Source organism: Musa acuminata, chromosome BXJ1-5, assembly GCF_036884655.1.
Source record: "Musa acuminata AAA Group cultivar baxijiao chromosome BXJ1-5, Cavendish_Baxijiao_AAA, whole genome shotgun sequence".
Classification (NCBI taxonomy): Eukaryota; Viridiplantae; Streptophyta; class Magnoliopsida; order Zingiberales; family Musaceae; genus Musa; species Musa acuminata.
The window spans coordinates 7329334-7345515 of record NC_088331.1 but is presented as its reverse complement, the minus strand read 5'-3'; the positions used below and the strand labels follow the sequence as shown (position 1 = coordinate 7345515).

Genomic DNA, 16182 nt, shown 5'->3' with positions numbered 1-16182 from the left:
TATAAAAGATGTCAAATATTATAAACTATGTTAGAAATAATATTTCTGAGAAAGTCCTTTCAATATTTAAGTTAGAACGAGAGTTGAGTACTCTCGATAATATAATACGCCAAAAATTTTAACAAAATAGGAGCTCTTCTTAATAATATATTTGAGAGGATCTTTTATAGTATGATATTTAGAATGTTATATTTGATAATGTTTGAGAAAATACATGAGAGGCAGGGGATATTTGATAATGTTTAAATATCATAGTCATATCACTCGGTATTTAAACGTGGTATCAAGATATCAATCATCTATATTGACACTACTAATGTATCGATTATTTGATATCAAAGTGTCAGTCACTTGGAAATATTAATCATGAGATTTTTAATGAGGTACTGATAACATTATTATTTTCATATCATTGATCATCCATGCTATTAATGTAACCATAAACCTACCCATTATAAGCACCAAATGAACTATATGCATTTTGATAAGGCGCAGACTCAAGAGACTAACGCGTGCAAATGTAAAATAAATTAAAGCGGCATATTCAAATAATAAATTCTTTAGGTATTAGAGACGGAAACGAAGTCTCAATTCCGTTTCCCACGGTGCGTTTCCGACCATTTTATTTTATTTTATTGTATGAGCATTTTTTTATTCTCTTCTGAAGAAATTGCCGTTTTTCGGATTCGAACTCGGGCGAGGGATTCCGAGACAACCAAGCAAAAGCGCGCGACGAGAAGGGCTTCACGGCAGCACGGCACGGAGCCCAGGGGTCAGGGGATACCCTCGCCATGGAGCACCCGGCTGACGACTACGATCGTGTGGAATTCGTGGAATCACTGGTGAATTTATCAAGGACCGCGGCTGGCCGCGCTCGGCTCAACGCCGACGGAGCCCTCGCGGCTGTCCTCTGCCGCCTCTCCTCCTCCACCGCGCCCGTCCTCATCTCCCGCCTCCGCCTCGTCCGAAACCTCTGCGCCGACGAGACAGTTAACCAGGACGCCTTCGTCGAGTCGGGCGGCGTCGATAGGTTGGCCTCCGTCTTTCTCACCGGCCTCCCCGTGTCGACTGAGGTAGTGCGAACGGTGTTTCAGGTGCTGGGCAATGTCGCCTCGGCCGGCGAGGCGCACCGCGCCGCCGTCTGGGCCCGGTTCTTTCCCGTCTGGTTCCGCAAAATTGCTGCGATGTCCGACCCTGCGGTGTGCAATAGCCTCTGCATGGTCTTGGATACGTGCTGTTCTGCCACGGGAGGGCGCCGGAGATTGGGAGAGCTTTGTGATGCCGGGCGAGGCTTGCCGATCGTCTTGAACATCGTCTACACCATGTCCCGAGGTCAGTTTCTGCCTTTTCTTTCTCACAAATTTAAAATCTTTCTAAACCATATTATCTTTCTTAAAGATGTTAAAATCTTGCTGGCATTAAGCGCTGAACCCTAGATATGTCTTATTCTTATCTTCTTTAAACTTGTTTCTAGGTTGTTGTCTGAAACAAACAAGGTATTACCTTTTCTGTTTTTTTTTTTTCTTTGGTCCGTTTCATTTGTTTTGCATAATTTCAAGTCTATTATTCAAGAATCGAAACTTAACTTCTAAATCTTACTGATCTTGGGCAAAGAATTTGCATGAGGAGGAGTTCAATACAGTGCAGTGGCTTTCTGAGTACGAGTTAAAATCATCTCTGTGCTTGATTTTTGTTCTAATGCTGTTAGGTCCAGAATGTATGAAGCTTCAAATTGCTTAGAAGTAGATGCTGCCAGACCCAATTATTTTTTCGTTGTTGCCTATATTCCTCAAATCATGGACTTTTTGACACATCTCAAATTATGTTTTCTGGCATCTCTCTTTCCAGCATCGTGAAAGATACCTACAAGGTTGGTGAAGTGGTAGTTGTTTATTTAAAATATTGGCTCCATGATTTGTTCTGGTTTGCAGGTTGTCATAAAGAGGAGTACTTCTATTGGCTCTTAGGTAAAGCATGTATGGAGGGAACATATTTCACCAGAGTGTTTCAGGGATTAAGTTCAACAATTATATTGGATGGTTCCGGTGGTGTTGACTGCACATATAAGAAATTTTCTAATGCGCAAGTGTTCCTACTTGAAACACTATCAGACTACTTGACTGGCTGGCCTGGATATCTTGACAGCATTTCCAAACATTTTGCTCTAAGTGTTCTGCAAGTTTTGGAAGAAGCTTCTTCAGTTGTTGATGCTAGGTCCCAAAGCCATTCTGTTTCTCCCACTTGTTGGCTTGTAACTGATATTCTAAAGTACTCATTTGTAATTCTGAGGAATATATGTTGCTGGAAGGTTCATTCCTTGCCAGCTGCAGAGGACCCTGCTAACTCACTGCTATCTGCAGGCCTCCTACAACTTCTTTTAAGATTTCTTCGAGAACTGGATCCCACATATATTACTAAGAACTGGGCAATACAGACATCCACATATTTGAAAGTTTGTCCTTACGTAGGGTTTCAGACAGATGTAGTTTCTGTCATTTGCAATTTCCTACATGGAAGGAAGCAGGTTCAAGATGATATCAGAAAGCAAGATGGAATCTCTTTGCTCTTGCGACGGTGTGTTATTGATGGATGTTGGCCTTTATTGAGAGAATGGGCAACATTGTCAGTGCGATACTTGCTGGATGGAAATCTAGAAAACCAGTACAAAGTAGCTGAACTTGAGCAGAAGGAACCAGTTATTACACCTGAAATTTCTCGAATGGGACTAAGAGTGGAAGTTGACCAGGAAAGTAAACGTCAAAAGATTGTAAATGCTTCATCAGGTAATTCTTCTACAAATTGAATTCATGATGCTAATCGGCTGGATAAACCGAGGAGAAATCAATGAATCAATTTCATCAAGTGATTTTCTTTCTTCTTATTTGGTGTGTTGCAGCCTGTCAATTCTGAAATTTTATATGTATGATATATAATCTTAAGTCATTGTAATTATTTTGTTTTCATTTGCAACTCCATCATACAATACATGTATAAATATTAGTATAACCAGTATTATCAGTGTGAAGATTCACCAATCAAAAGGAAGCTTAACATTTTCATACTTCTTATCTTTCGTTGCCATGATATGTTGATATACTTTTTTCTCTATAAATTGATATGATTTTGCTATATATATAGTTATTTGTATAGCATGATAATTTTATATTTTTATCTAACATATGTTGTGCTCTTTCATACAATGGTTATAGTATACATTTGTATATAGCATGCAGCATCATGGAAAAGAAGATAAATAATATGACTTGACGTCAATTTTTCATCAGCCTGATAAATATCAATCAATACATATTGCTGTGTGATCTAGAGCAATACTTCCTATTTGTCTTTTTGATGTATATTTTAGTGATGATAGAATTAGCAAAAGAAGAGCCTTCAAAGTGGATCTTGTTGAAATATAGGTCTTGGGAAGGGAAAATTTCCATCTTTTGTTTTACTTGGCTTTCTTAGTTACTAATGGCAAATTAGGAATTCCTTAAAACTGTAGCTTTGACAAAGCTTATGAGCTTGGTCAACATGTTTTCCCTCTTGCAATGATTAAGACATTTGGGTTTCTTTGTAGGTAAAAGTAAATTTAGTTATGTAACGAGTTTAAGTACATACGATGTGGATGGCAAGCATGAAGTTTGCTCTATAAAGCTGAGAAATGGAGAGAGAACAAAAACACAAATACTGATTACCAGATTGTAAAGTTATAAGCATAATGCTAAGTAACAATTGTTAGATTTTGTGGTCATTTATAATTGGATAAGATATATATAATATAACTAATTGAATTCTGATGGAATATATTGGTCAATAGAAAAGAAGTCAACTTAAAGTAGGATTCCTTAGGAGATAACCTTGATGGGAGAAACTCTTTTAATGACTTATCCTAGACTCTCTGCTCTCGCCTATAAATAGATAGAACCTCTAGGGACTGAGCAATAAGACAATAAAGAAACGAGAGGAATAGAAAGGTTATTTCAGTTGAGGGATTACAGCCTTTCCCTCAACTCTTCTCCCTAACCATCAATCTAGGTAGTCCTGTGACAAGATAGGAAGAGAGGAGAAGGATCTAGTTCCTTTTACAGATTCATAACGATCTTAGATTAAAGACGGTGCTTTGCAGATCAAACAGAGATATCTTTTCAGATAACATCAAAAGGTATGCATCGTTAAACCAAATCTAATTATTTGATTTCAATCCTAGCATAAAAGATTATTTCCGTATTTAATATAGCATATTACAGATTTTATGCTTACAACAATAGTATCACACAAACAAGCTTAGAGGATATGTACAGAACATATATAATACAACCGAGTAATGGATTCAGCTTGTTTCCAATTGTTCTTTCAATCTTACTGACAATTAGATTCAGGCATTTGGATTTTGTGGCTTTTGGATTATGTTTTAGGCTGATTTATAGGACTTCTATTGTTAGAAAATTTAGGACAATGTGTTGTTGAAATGGTTTTGGGAAGCAGTGGCATTGTGGGATAGGGAGAGTTGTGGGAGTAATGGGATGTATTTGGTGCTGTCTAGCAGCAGTTGGGGTATAAATTGACAGGATCTAACCCTTTTATTATCAAGTATTTCTTTAGTTTGAGGTGGAGAAACGGCTTCCCATGATAAAACACGAGAATAGAATTAACCACTCTAAACTAATTTACTATTTGTGTAAAGAAAATAAATAAATTCTAAACCATATCTCAAGGGCCTACAACCACATATATAGCTAGCTTATAATATGAGGTCTTATGTGAGAAATGATGTTCTTTTGATAATCCTGTCTCTTGATGCTGTCTCTTCCAATATCCTATCAAAAAGAGACAACTAGAACTCTCCAAATATTAATATTAGGAGTTAAACAACATGGCTACCCTATGTTATAATCATATTAAGAATCTTAGATGCTAGATAGGCTCATAATCGGACTCTAGGGATTCCTGGAAACACAAGCTAAAATATAACGATGAAAATGTATATTCAACTAAAGATGAAAAGTAGAATATCATTTAGTGAGGAGGCCAGACTAACCCTCACCTGTTTGCTCAACAATTCTCTGTTCCTTGCATCCATCCTAACTCTGAGGTGAAGGGTGGGGATCTTATTGTTCATATATGTCTTTGAATTTGCTGTCCATTATTTTAACATGTTCTGGAAAGATGTTACGTCATAAAAAATAAGTTTAGTCACCGTTATGATTTGTACATTCAACAATTAGGAATTGATTGAATTTATATGTTGCCCTTGTTTATCACCACTTACTGAAGCCAAATTTTATATGGTGGGCAAAATTGACTTCCGTTGCTTTAGAACTTGAGGAGATATTAGATGCTTGAGCAACCTACCCCTAGCATGCTTTCTAATAGCTGAATAGCTCCCGGCAAATTATGTGTAGGGTTAACCACGTACTGGTTAAAATATTTCAACCTATTGTGAGTTTTCCAAGATGATTAGAGGGCTTATTTGGGCTTCTAAAAAATCCTTCATGCAAGGTTTGCAATTTCGTGTACCGATAGTGTATAGGTCAGGATTCACAGCGGTACCATACCGATCCGTGTGTATTCAGTGTCGACACACCAGGACATATCGAGCCTCAAGAAAATCCTGAAAAAATGGCTGAAAAAACAAATAAACTGTCCAATATAGGTCCTGTATTGAGTGTAGCGGGTAGTATAGGCTTTGAACCAGGCATACCATCCAGTTTACCCTGGTTTGTAATATCAGTAAGTCATCGGACCAGTAAATACCATCCTTACCAAACTGTATTGTACCGGACAAAATTGCAAACCTTGCCTTCAGGTTATAAATAAGGTAAAGGCACCAAGGCTTAACTGATGATATAAAATGGATAGCACTTTTTCCAACAGCTGAACAGCTCCTAACAGATTATGTACGAGTTTGATAGTTGCTAGGCTGGTGCTCCATTGTTAATCTCAGCAGGCCTGTGAATTTTCCAGGATGATTTAAGGACTTATTTGAACCTCCAGAAAATTCTTCAGGTTATGAAGTAGGTAGAGGCATCAAGGCTTCTTTGATGATATAAAATGGTAGCACTCTTGTTAGTTGGATCTGATGAAGATTGTGCTATGGTGACATTGGTTCGTTGATGTCTTTCTGCCACATGCTTGTGCATGTCCACAATCATGTTTTCAAAAGGTGTGCACGAAATTGGTTTGTGGTCTATTAGTGCAACAGAGGATTCTATCATCATGGATTGTTTATGAACATCATCATGATCAGATTAGATTTATGAAACAGAGGATTCTGTCATCGTGGATTGTTTATGAACATCATAATGATCAGATTAATGTGAATAAGAGAGAAGTGCATACTGGACAATAGGAGATGTTGTCATACTATTAAAGACACCCGTGAAAATACTAGATTGCTCGAAGGTATTGTTGTGTGGCTGTACTTGAGAAATTTTACAAAATGGTCAGCTCCCCTTGGAAAGCTAATAAACATCCTTTCTATGAGGATAATGTTGTCATTGGCAATATCAGAAAATCATAAAAGTTGCTGGAGTCAACAAGTGATGCATGAGCATATAGGAAAATATACAAGAAAAATGAAAATTTTAAATATATTATTGATAAGATTTAGAGAGGATGTTTGATTAGCCCTCTGCGTTCTAACTTGACTAGAAATGGGCTTAGAAGGCCTTCGTCATTCTGTAACAGAATCACTTGCTATTTTGGAGATCAAAAGGAGCTGACTAGCAGAGGATAAACTAGCCTGCATGTTGTAGCTAGCACTAGCTTGAACTCATAATTTAGGACTGGTAGGGCTTGGTAGTGGCTTTATAGGTTGTTGAAAGGTGGAATATTTTTATTCCAACACCAATGTGAAACATCATAAAGAAACCTAGATGTTTTTGTTTTTATCTTTTGGTGGTGAGGGAAGAAAATTTGTAATTATAATTTAATATCAAAATTATTATGGAAATTATGGGGAAGCACATAGTTCGGTTTTCATTTTATGATCGTTTGGCTTACAATTTTTTTATGATAAAAAATTCTCTCAGTAAATTATCTAATGTATTAGGTTGTCTAAGACTCCTTAAACACAATAAAAAGGGAACTTACATCAAAGTAATCAATTTTAAGAACTCATCTTAGATCTGTAAGTGTAGTATTTCAAAGATCCGTAGTCATTACTACACGTCCAATTTTTGTTGATTCATAGGTTGTTTAAAAAATTTATCTGGTTTCCTAAATGACATTTGTGAGCACATAACACAAGGTACATGACTCCATGTTGACCAACTACTTTCATCCAATGTGCACTGTCTTTTTTAATCTCCCTTGTTGAAGATTCAGTTACAGATATGAAACTTTTTACTTTTTTGGTATTTATGAATTTATCTCAAATTGTCTTAGTTCATGGCATATAAATCGAATTGTGTTCCATACTTTTCATCTTATTCTAACTTATTCTGCTGCAGATTACATAGAGCTTCTTACTCTAATGCTGATTTAAGGTAATATCTGGTTCTTCTTATTAATTAAGACAATAGTATCACTAAATATGTACATTACAGAAACTTATTGTTAGCATATGCTGAGTGTTTTCTATTGCAAGTCTCTCTTCTATCTTTCTAGCTTTTAATATCTACTTCATTGTTGTGTAAATAACCAAATCTTTTAATATCTTCTTCATTCTTGTGTAAATAACCAAAATGTTTTTCACCATTTATCAAACTTTTGTTTTGTAAAGTTTGCTGAATGAGCTAGTTTGACATATTTAATTTTGTTTCCAAATTTTTTCCAAATCTTAGTAGGATCTCTTAACCGTCCCATCAAATAAGTATAAAATTCATTAAATTGTGAAACGTGACCCTGTGATAATATGATTTCTCGAATGCTAATAAAAGTAACAAAATCATGAGTTCCTATTACTTGCTTTTGTTTTTCAAGTAACTTCTCTCTATCCTCACTCCTGTATTAAACATACCTATAACTTGCCATCCTAGATTTTTTTTCTCTATTATTGATTATCTAGTATGACTTTTATCAATTTATAGAAGTAGTTTCTTTACTTTGCCTGCATCCTTTTGGACTCAAATTGGGATATTGTTTGTTGTGTGCTTATCTCTAATATCGAATGTTGCCTTGTTTTTATTTAGTCTCACAAAGTTCTTTTTGTGTTTCTTTTCTTTTCCTCTGTATCTCTCAGTGTCACCATTGTCACAGTTGATTACCTTGGTGTTTAGGTAGTAAATAAGTCTCACAATACTAGCTATTCTTGCCTCAACCATCATATGTGCATTGAGCATATTCTTGATTGTGACTCGTGTTTACTTTTATATATACATAGTATTGATCAAGGTTCACAATTTCGGTTCGTACCAACGTATTGAGCCTTACTTGGTACAGTACGTGTCGAGGTGTACCGATGGTACGCCTAAAATAACTAAAAACCCTCGCTCGCATATCTTCCTAGTCCCTGGAAAAGAAAAACATTAAGATCCAGCTTCTACACAAGTAGCATTCACTACAAGCAAGATCAAATAGATATCCCAACTCACAGAGTTCGTAGTATTTGTGCGGGGGTGCGGGGAGAGCAGAGAGGTCTGCAACTCCGATAGCATCTGCATCAAGTACCTGAGCGCATCCTTCAAGTCATTGGAATCCTAACAAAGGATAGGAGATTAGGGTCAAACGAGAAGCAGAACAACATTGGGCGACTGGTGAAGGTTAGGTTTAGCAATTAGTGCATCATAATGGGATTGGGTTCCAAGGAAGGCACAGTGCATGTAAAAGGCGTTGTGTTGGATGCTGATGATGCCCTCCACCAGCCACTTCACCTCGTCGTTGTCGTGCTGTCACGAACAAAATTGTAAATGGGGTGTTCGATGTAATGTTTATGTATGTCCATGTCTTTCGGTTTTGTTTATGCTTTGCACAACATATAAAGAGCTTGTAGTAGGATTAACAGTCCCATTTTCTTTAGTTTTGGTGGTTGTCCTAGGCTTGCAAATAAAGGTTGTGTCATGTGGGCACTTGTGGGGATTTCGGTCTGTAGTGGACCATTTTGGACCCTTTGTTGTGCGACCGTTCAGAGCTTGTAAAGTCTGTTTGTAATTTGCATTGGCTATGAAGTGTTTAATGAAATGATTGCTTGTGGATCCCGAGTGAGACGCTTTCTCTAACTCGCTTTCTATTTTGTAGGTCCTAAGGGACCATAGGAGGTTTCAGAGAGGCTGACCTTTGCGGATGGACACGCAAGGGTGCCACACGACTTAGGCAAAACTAGCTAAGTGCGTGACAGTGCGGCAACATCTCCTCACCCTACAGTCGATTGATGGGACTCCTTTCGGCGTCGCCACGACGATCTCTCCTCGATCTCGGTCTTCTTTCTTTACCTTGGATTTAATCCCCTTCTTCTTCTTGCAACTAATATTCTCCGTCGCTGTGATTTGGGTTGGGAATTTGACGATGGGACTCTGCTTGCACCAATGTTCCCTGTGTCTGTGTCTGTAGGTTGGAAGACTGATCTTTTCGCTTTCACCCGATACAGCCTTGTATCGAGTTCAAAACTTTGGTACCGCCTAGTAACGGGCAATTTGCATGTCGAGAAGCTCTTAGACCGGTATGTACCACCCTTATTGAGCGGTACACATTGAAATTAAAAACCTACGTGTTGACAAAATAATAACATGAGTAATACTTTTATCTTTTTAATATGTTTTCGAAGTACTTTTGAATATTAATATGCCTCTGGCCTAGAAAGTCAAGGAAATTGAATGCTTAGTTCTGAGAATTATATGAAACATTCAATATGCTAACTAAAAAATGACAAAGTGAACTTTCTTGAATTTGTTATGTTGGTTTTTACCTACACTATTCTTTTAGTTTCTATGAGAAATCCAGCACTTGATTTAATCCTACATCAGAAATGGACAAAGATTTAGATTGACTTTAAAAGTCTAATACATATACTAGTATTAACTTGTGTTTAACATCTTGGACCAATATATTAGGTTTAATCAAATTATGAATTAGTTATCCTATTGGGTCGGGTCATGGATCAATTTGCCCATTGGTTGGGTCATGACAAGAAGTCATCTAGCTTAGCTATTTGACAATTATGACTTGTAATTTCAAAAATTGTAATTTCTTTGTATGTGCTATGCTTGTACTCTCAGCATTATTTGACCTCCTAGCTGCATGAACTTTGCAACTGCTTTTAGACCTTTTTTATTTGATGTGTTCAGTGACATGAGAAGGTAGAAACTCAAGTTGTGGTTGTAACTTGGGAAAGGAAATGTTGATAAAAGAATATTTTAAAGCTACTGTTCAAATTTTCTTTTTTTGAAGGATGGGATAATTACCCTATCAATTTTTTTAAAAAAGAATGAGATGGAGGTAGAAACAAGAAAGAAAGTGAAAATAAGGGAACTAAAAGAGAGAGAGAGAAAGAAAAAAGAGATGAAACAACAAAACTCCAACAAAATAGAGAACCCTACAACAGCAGGCAACCATCTCTGGAACCCAAAGCCAAGCATCTTTACCAGTAGCTTAAACCCATGTCTTTCAGCTTGGCTGGCCTTGAACATTTCCTCAGAAGCACCTGTTGACTTTCATGGGTAACACCCACGTTATGTCAAAGATAAAGAATCCCAGCCAACAAGAGAACACATTAAATAGAAGCTTTTCTCTAGGTTGTCTGTTGTTCAACCAGTGAGAACATAGGAGGTGCACTGGTACAGATTTTAAAGAAACTCCAAACCCTCATCTGCCACTTCACCCCTTATTAACAGATGGTCACATGATTTCATTTCACTATTGCACATGATACATCTATCATCAGTAATCCAAACTTTTCTTTTGAGAAATTGTCTTGTAATTCACTAAGACCAACTGGAGACAGATCTGTACTTTATTTGCTGCAAGACCTTCCAAATAATTTTTCCAGTAACCATTTCTTATTTACTGTGGATGAACATCCTATAGAACAATGGTACATTAAAACACCTACTTCCAGCATTCTCCTATTTTAGCAATCAACATGCTTTTTGATGTCACATGAATCTAACGTGCCTGCCAGGTTCTGATACTGCAATAAACAAAGTACTGACATACCCATTCAACATACAGAAGAAACAAATTCCTCCTTTGTGCCACATAAAAAAAAGTCTCAGTCTAAGGTTCTATTTAGAGTCCAACAGGTGATCCCAAGTTTGAAACCATGGAAACAGCCTAAAACCTTCCAAACTGTGGAGAAATCTTGCAAATTCTTGTAGAGTAGTAATGTCACTCTCCACCACTAAACAGATGACAGCATCAGGTAGTCGTGCAAGATAAACAATTCTGGTAAGTAGAAGACGATGACCTTCCTGCTTTCAGTTTAGGCATGATACACTAATCGGACTTGGGACCCTCCAGAATAGGTTCTATTTTCTGTCCAAAAAAATATTTTCTACATTTTTTCCAGCTTTTTAAGTAACAAGGAGCTTCGAAAATCTTGAAATAATGGTCAGGCAAATGGCTTTTCTAAATGACGAGATGGCTTTTCTGAGTCTGCAGACAAACTAGTGTTGATGTTTAGAAGCATCTAACTAGCTTTTTGACCATTGAAGAGTTTGCTCGGGATGTCCTTGCCTTTTGCAGGTGGATGTCATGTGGATATTGGGCACTTTGATGATTGTGCCAGTGGATAAATGTCTTGTTTAAATGGATGTCCTACTTGTTTGCCTCAGTACATGTACGGTATGTGCAGCAGACCATATCAATCCTTGAACGTCTAATATGTTCGGTGTTTTTCATAGAAACCGCTTTGTAGCTCACAAATCTTTGCACTTAAATTATTATTTTTACCCTCCCTCTGCACATCGTATGTTTTTTTTTTCTTCATTTATCCTGGAAGGGAGGACGGATGCTGGTTTTCTACTCTTTGTATTTCCGGAACATGTATTTGATTCTCGTTAAGTAATACTTGTTCGGTGTTATTATTGTTCTGTCATCAATGTTTGACCTGTGACATCATAGGTATGAGTTATATCTGGAAATTGGATGTACAAAAATTATCTACATAGCAGGCACAAGAAGGTGATCCTTGTTGATATGCTAATGTGCTGATTAGGTATCCTTAATTCTACAGGAGAAGCTACATGTCACCAATTTGGATTGATGGATGATTCCCTTCATGTTTTCAGTGAAGAGACATTGCAAATTCTTGTACTTCTCTTTTCTATGGGTTATTAGTCATTCACATCTTCTCAAAAAAAAAAAGAAGGCATGCATAAAATTGTAATATCCGACTGCAGCCCTGTCGATAGGAGTTTCATTCTTTTACCAAGCTTCTGCTGCTTTGAACTATGAGACATGACTCGAAAGAACAGTTGAGCTTGTTTTAGATAACATACGCTGGCAGGGCTGTCAATTTCGCTCTAGTAGCAATTTAATTTTGTTTCACAACCTCGGTATTCTTTTTGGAGCCCATTCTTTTCTCCCAAACTTCTTGACAATTTTCTAGTATTTTTTTTTTTTCGTTTTAACTCTTCATATTATCCCACATTTCCCTATATCAGAAGTTTCTCCTACCACAAATTGCAGTTATATTATTTTCGTGTCGGAACAGCAGTTTCAAGAACAAAAAGAGGGAAAAGCCTTATCAAATAGCTTATGAGCAGGAACTAGATCTTGACCATGTTCTTCTTAGCATGAGCTGTACCCCCATTTCAGCTTGCATGTGGAATATCAGAGATGGGAGACATTTGCACATCAAATAGATGTGAAATCCTGTAGTACTGGGAGTAAGCTTTGGATCTGGAATCTGGAGAGGGATAAGTGTGACATAAGATGACCTGCAACCAAGCAGGTGGGTGGGAAATGCCTTCGATTAAGAGGACACGAGACAGCAGAGGCAGAGATTGGGATAAAAAAAAATCCTTATCCATGCAAGGTTACACAGTGTAAAACTCAAGTTGTGCAAGAGAAACATCAATCGTAATGCCAAGGGCATAAGTCTCGTTGGGTACAATCGCATGATGGCAGCTTAGATTTCATTTCTCTAAATCTGCATTCCACATCACCACTCTTAAAAAGATCCCCTGGCCGCAGGTCTCAATGCCTGATAGACAGTAGGTAGGTTATGATCCTCTCGCTTGCAGTAGGCAATATAAGCATGATCAATAAATATAACAGCAACTTGAGTTTGTTCCTGCAAACCATGCCGAAGCTTCAAAAGACTCAGTTTCACCACTCTTCTATGAAGTAAATAGAAAGGAGAAGGTCAACAAATTAACTCTCGAGCCAATAGAAAAGAGAAAGATCAGCTTTGTAAGCCTGTGCCTTACCCAAAGGGACTAGTTTTGGATGCATCAGGCAAAAACCACATCGGAACGCAACACATATTTGACGTTTTTTGTAACAACACGGGCTTCATGTAGCATGCATTTGCTTCCATGAATGTGGAGCAGAGCCATTCCCTCTTCTGGAGCAACCTGCAATGAAGAACAATCAGCATGGAACACAATAAAGAACATCACTCTTAAATTTCTGGACATTTATGACACTAAGAACAAGAAATCGCAAAGGAAATGTAAATGCCATTGTGGTAAGGAAATAGGAAAGGTTACTGTCTCCAGTCCATGGTTGATATATACCTCCTCTACGATTCCTCGATCATAAAAGACGGTCTCCCCTCCGACTAGAGATTGCATGGACGTGTCGTGGTTGCTGCCCTTGCCAGTGAGATATACTAATAAGGTGTACTGTGTTACGTGTCCTCCTCCAAGGTCAACACTCTCATCAATATGTCGACCAAACCGCTGGCCCACCTTATATCTGAAGAATGTAAAACAAGTTACACATTTTGCATAATAACTAATAGTTCTGCCATGATAAATGCATTATGTACATCCAGTAAAGAACCTTAACCATATCCTAATGCTCGTGGTTTCATATGTAAATTCTCCAATACGTCTACATTCATTGTATTTCACTATTAATTTGTTTTATCAACAATTTTCCTTCAAACAAAGACCCCCAAAGAGGCAAATCCTGGACCATCCAACTGAACGGCAATAGCAAACACTACAAATCACTCTCTATCCTGTGGAATAATTATGTTTGCAAGTCTAGTTGGAACAAAATGTGGGATTCCAGTCTACTTTCTCCAAACCTAATCCCATGCTTATCCTTCATCAAAAGCTTAACACCATCAATCACATTCTCATGAAGTGGATTCCGTTAAAAAGGGGAACTGACAGAACAACCTCCAGACGGACTCTTTCACTTATTTCGTACTCCTTTGGTGTCTATGGCTTAATACAAAAAGTCATATCTCACAACTGCCAGTCCAAACCTCTACTTTTAGTACACAAAGCACTGGCTCTTATGAATGACTTCATGACAGTCATTTTTCTGAGGGGTTTAGGGATACTAATCCTAACATTTATGACCCAAACTACGCTTACTATGACTGCGTTCTGGAATCTGATGGTTTCGCCTGGCTTCCATACAGCTATTGGAACTCATCTTCACGACAACCGGCAACACAGTCCTGTTGGTTGTGTCCACTGTAGTGCTTGCACTCCCATAATTGTGGAAGCACTCTCTCTTTTAGCAGCCCTCAAACATGCAGAGAGGGTAAGCTGGAGTAATTTATGGATCCGACTTGATGCACTGAACATTATCAATTTTGTAAACGGTACTGCTGAAATCACTTGGCATCTTTTAGCTATTTACCTGATGCTAGAGTTCTATTAGCCAAATTATCTGTTGTTCAAATTGACCACCTGCCTAGGAACGCTAATTCTGAAGCTTGTGACTTGGTAAATTTTGGTAGAAGTAATGGATTCTCCTTTTTTTTTGTTAAGCTGCAACAGTAAGCTTTTTGCCTAATCTCTCTTGCGACTTTTTTTTTTTTTTTGACATGAATGACATTTTTTCTTTCAAACAAAATGTGGCAGTCCAGACATCAAGGAACCCTTTACTAAGGTTACGGAAAGATCATTTTATTTCTTTTAATGTTGAATGAATGTAGAATCAAGAGCACAGAATAATGTAAAGATAGAAGAAACATAAAAAAAGATTCGGTCATAACCTGTAGAAACGAATGTTTGGATTCAAACCAATAGCAACTTTTCCCTGAAGTTTAATATCATCAAATATTCTTTTAAGGCCTGACTGCCATATGCTTTCAGCAAGTCCTTGATCAGTGACTGATATCCGATCATTATCCCTATAGGCTTCACCTTTGGCTGGACCCAGGCTTCCTTGGTGGATAAAGCCAATAGACTCCGCAGCTCGAACGAAGGCCTTTGATTCAGAACTAGTGAAGAAGTTTGGTATCTGAAAAGTATTTGCAAAAGGAGATTCAATTGATGATAGTGCTTTAAAGAACATCTCTTCATGTTACCAAAAACTTCTTAAGACAAACAACAAATGCCCACTCGAATGTAATTCAATAGTTAAATGGTTCAGTTCGGTGCATGATTAACCAATATGTATTAGATTGGCAATGTCCCATGTAATCAAAGTAGGTGAAGTGCTCCAAGTACACCTAGACAACATGATATTCTTCATGTAGAATACACTGGGTAAAGGATTCACAACAATCACTACACATATATGGCTTCTTTTGATATTCATTATTTCTCAAGACAATTAATAATACCCTCCACAATCCAAGAAACATGGCAAATAAATAAAAAAGAGTATCAAAACACAAATCAAGACAGCACAAAGGGGAAAAAAAAAGCAATTAAGAGCATGAGAAGATAAAGGAAGATTCATCGTGGGTGGTGAAGGGAAATCAAACCGTGAATAGGTTGGTGCCCTTAAGGCGGTTGATCTGGAGATCCCTCTTGGGCTTGACGGGCGGCCACCTCCCGCCGATCTCCTTGCCGACCGCCGTCTTCTTCTTCCTCTTCCTCGACTGTTGATCGTTCTCGCCGGGAGTCGCCATTTCCTTGCGTCCTCCCACCTCTCCAAATTGGAGGATCTAAATCCAATAAGGATCTAATTACAGATTACGCCCAATTCCACTTTCGGATGCTGCGCTTAATGTCTGCGGTTGCAACTATTTTTAGCCGATGTTCCCAGTATTATGCGTTATTACCTTTTTGGCCCCAAATCGAACGGCAGATGCAATCAGAGACTTTAGTCTCCGTGCACGGCACGAATCTTATAAACTTGCCTTTCTTTTTTCTCCGCAAGGATTTC

The 16182-nt window shown here is 37.8% G+C and overlaps 2 protein-coding genes across 5 annotated transcripts; one reads left to right on the top strand and one right to left on the bottom strand.

Annotated features, from left to right (window-relative positions):
• Positions 1–684: 684 nt before the first annotated feature.
• LOC135673477 (uncharacterized) lies at positions 685–11841 on the top strand. The gene is made up of 4 exons (XM_065182477.1): positions 685–1332; positions 1932–2783; positions 7455–7490; positions 11623–11841. The coding sequence occupies exons 1-3, from the start codon at positions 792–794 to the stop codon at positions 7487–7489; spliced, it is 1428 nt and encodes a 475-aa protein (XP_065038549.1). The 5' UTR covers positions 685–791; the 3' UTR covers position 7490; positions 11623–11841.
• A 1043-nt stretch (positions 11842–12884) lies between these two features.
• Positions 12885–16024, bottom strand: LOC135673478 (uncharacterized). Of its 4 annotated transcripts, none has more exons than XM_065182481.1 (5): positions 15779–16024; positions 15062–15309; positions 13620–13800; positions 13311–13457; positions 12885–13217 (listed from the first exon to the last, which is right to left on the bottom strand). In XM_065182481.1, exons 1-4 carry the CDS (start codon positions 15923–15925, stop codon positions 13335–13337), a joined length of 699 nt encoding a protein of 232 aa, XP_065038553.1. In that variant the 5' UTR covers positions 15926–16024; the 3' UTR covers positions 12885–13217; positions 13311–13334. The 4 variants fall into 4 exon arrangements, with proteins under 4 accessions (XP_065038553.1, XP_065038552.1, XP_065038550.1 ...); XM_065182480.1 differs by having other exon boundaries at positions 12885–13192; XM_065182478.1 differs by having other exon boundaries at positions 12885–13174.
• Positions 16025–16182: the final 158 nt, after the last annotated feature.

Excerpts from the sequence above, each read along its gene's own strand:
- LOC135673478 (XM_065182481.1), bottom strand. The coding sequence starts at position 15,925 with ATGGCGACTCCCGGCGAGAACGATCAACAGTCGAGGAAGAGGAAGAAG. Across the intron at positions 15,310-15,778 it reads AGGGCACCAACCTATTCACG|ATACCAAACTTCTTCACTAG; the intron begins GTTTGATTTCCC and ends AATACTTTTCAG. Across the intron at positions 13,801-15,061 it reads CCAAACATTCGTTTCTACAG|ATATAAGGTGGGCCAGCGGT; the intron begins GTTATGACCGAA and ends TACATTCTTCAG.
- LOC135673477 (XM_065182477.1), top strand. The coding sequence starts at position 792 with ATGGAGCACCCGGCTGACGACTACGATCGTGTGGAATTCGTGGAATCA. Across the intron at positions 1,333-1,931 it reads CGTCTACACCATGTCCCGAG|GTTGTCATAAAGAGGAGTAC; the intron begins GTCAGTTTCTGC and ends TCTGGTTTGCAG. Across the intron at positions 2,784-7,454 it reads GATTGTAAATGCTTCATCAG|ATTACATAGAGCTTCTTACT; the intron begins GTAATTCTTCTA and ends ATTCTGCTGCAG.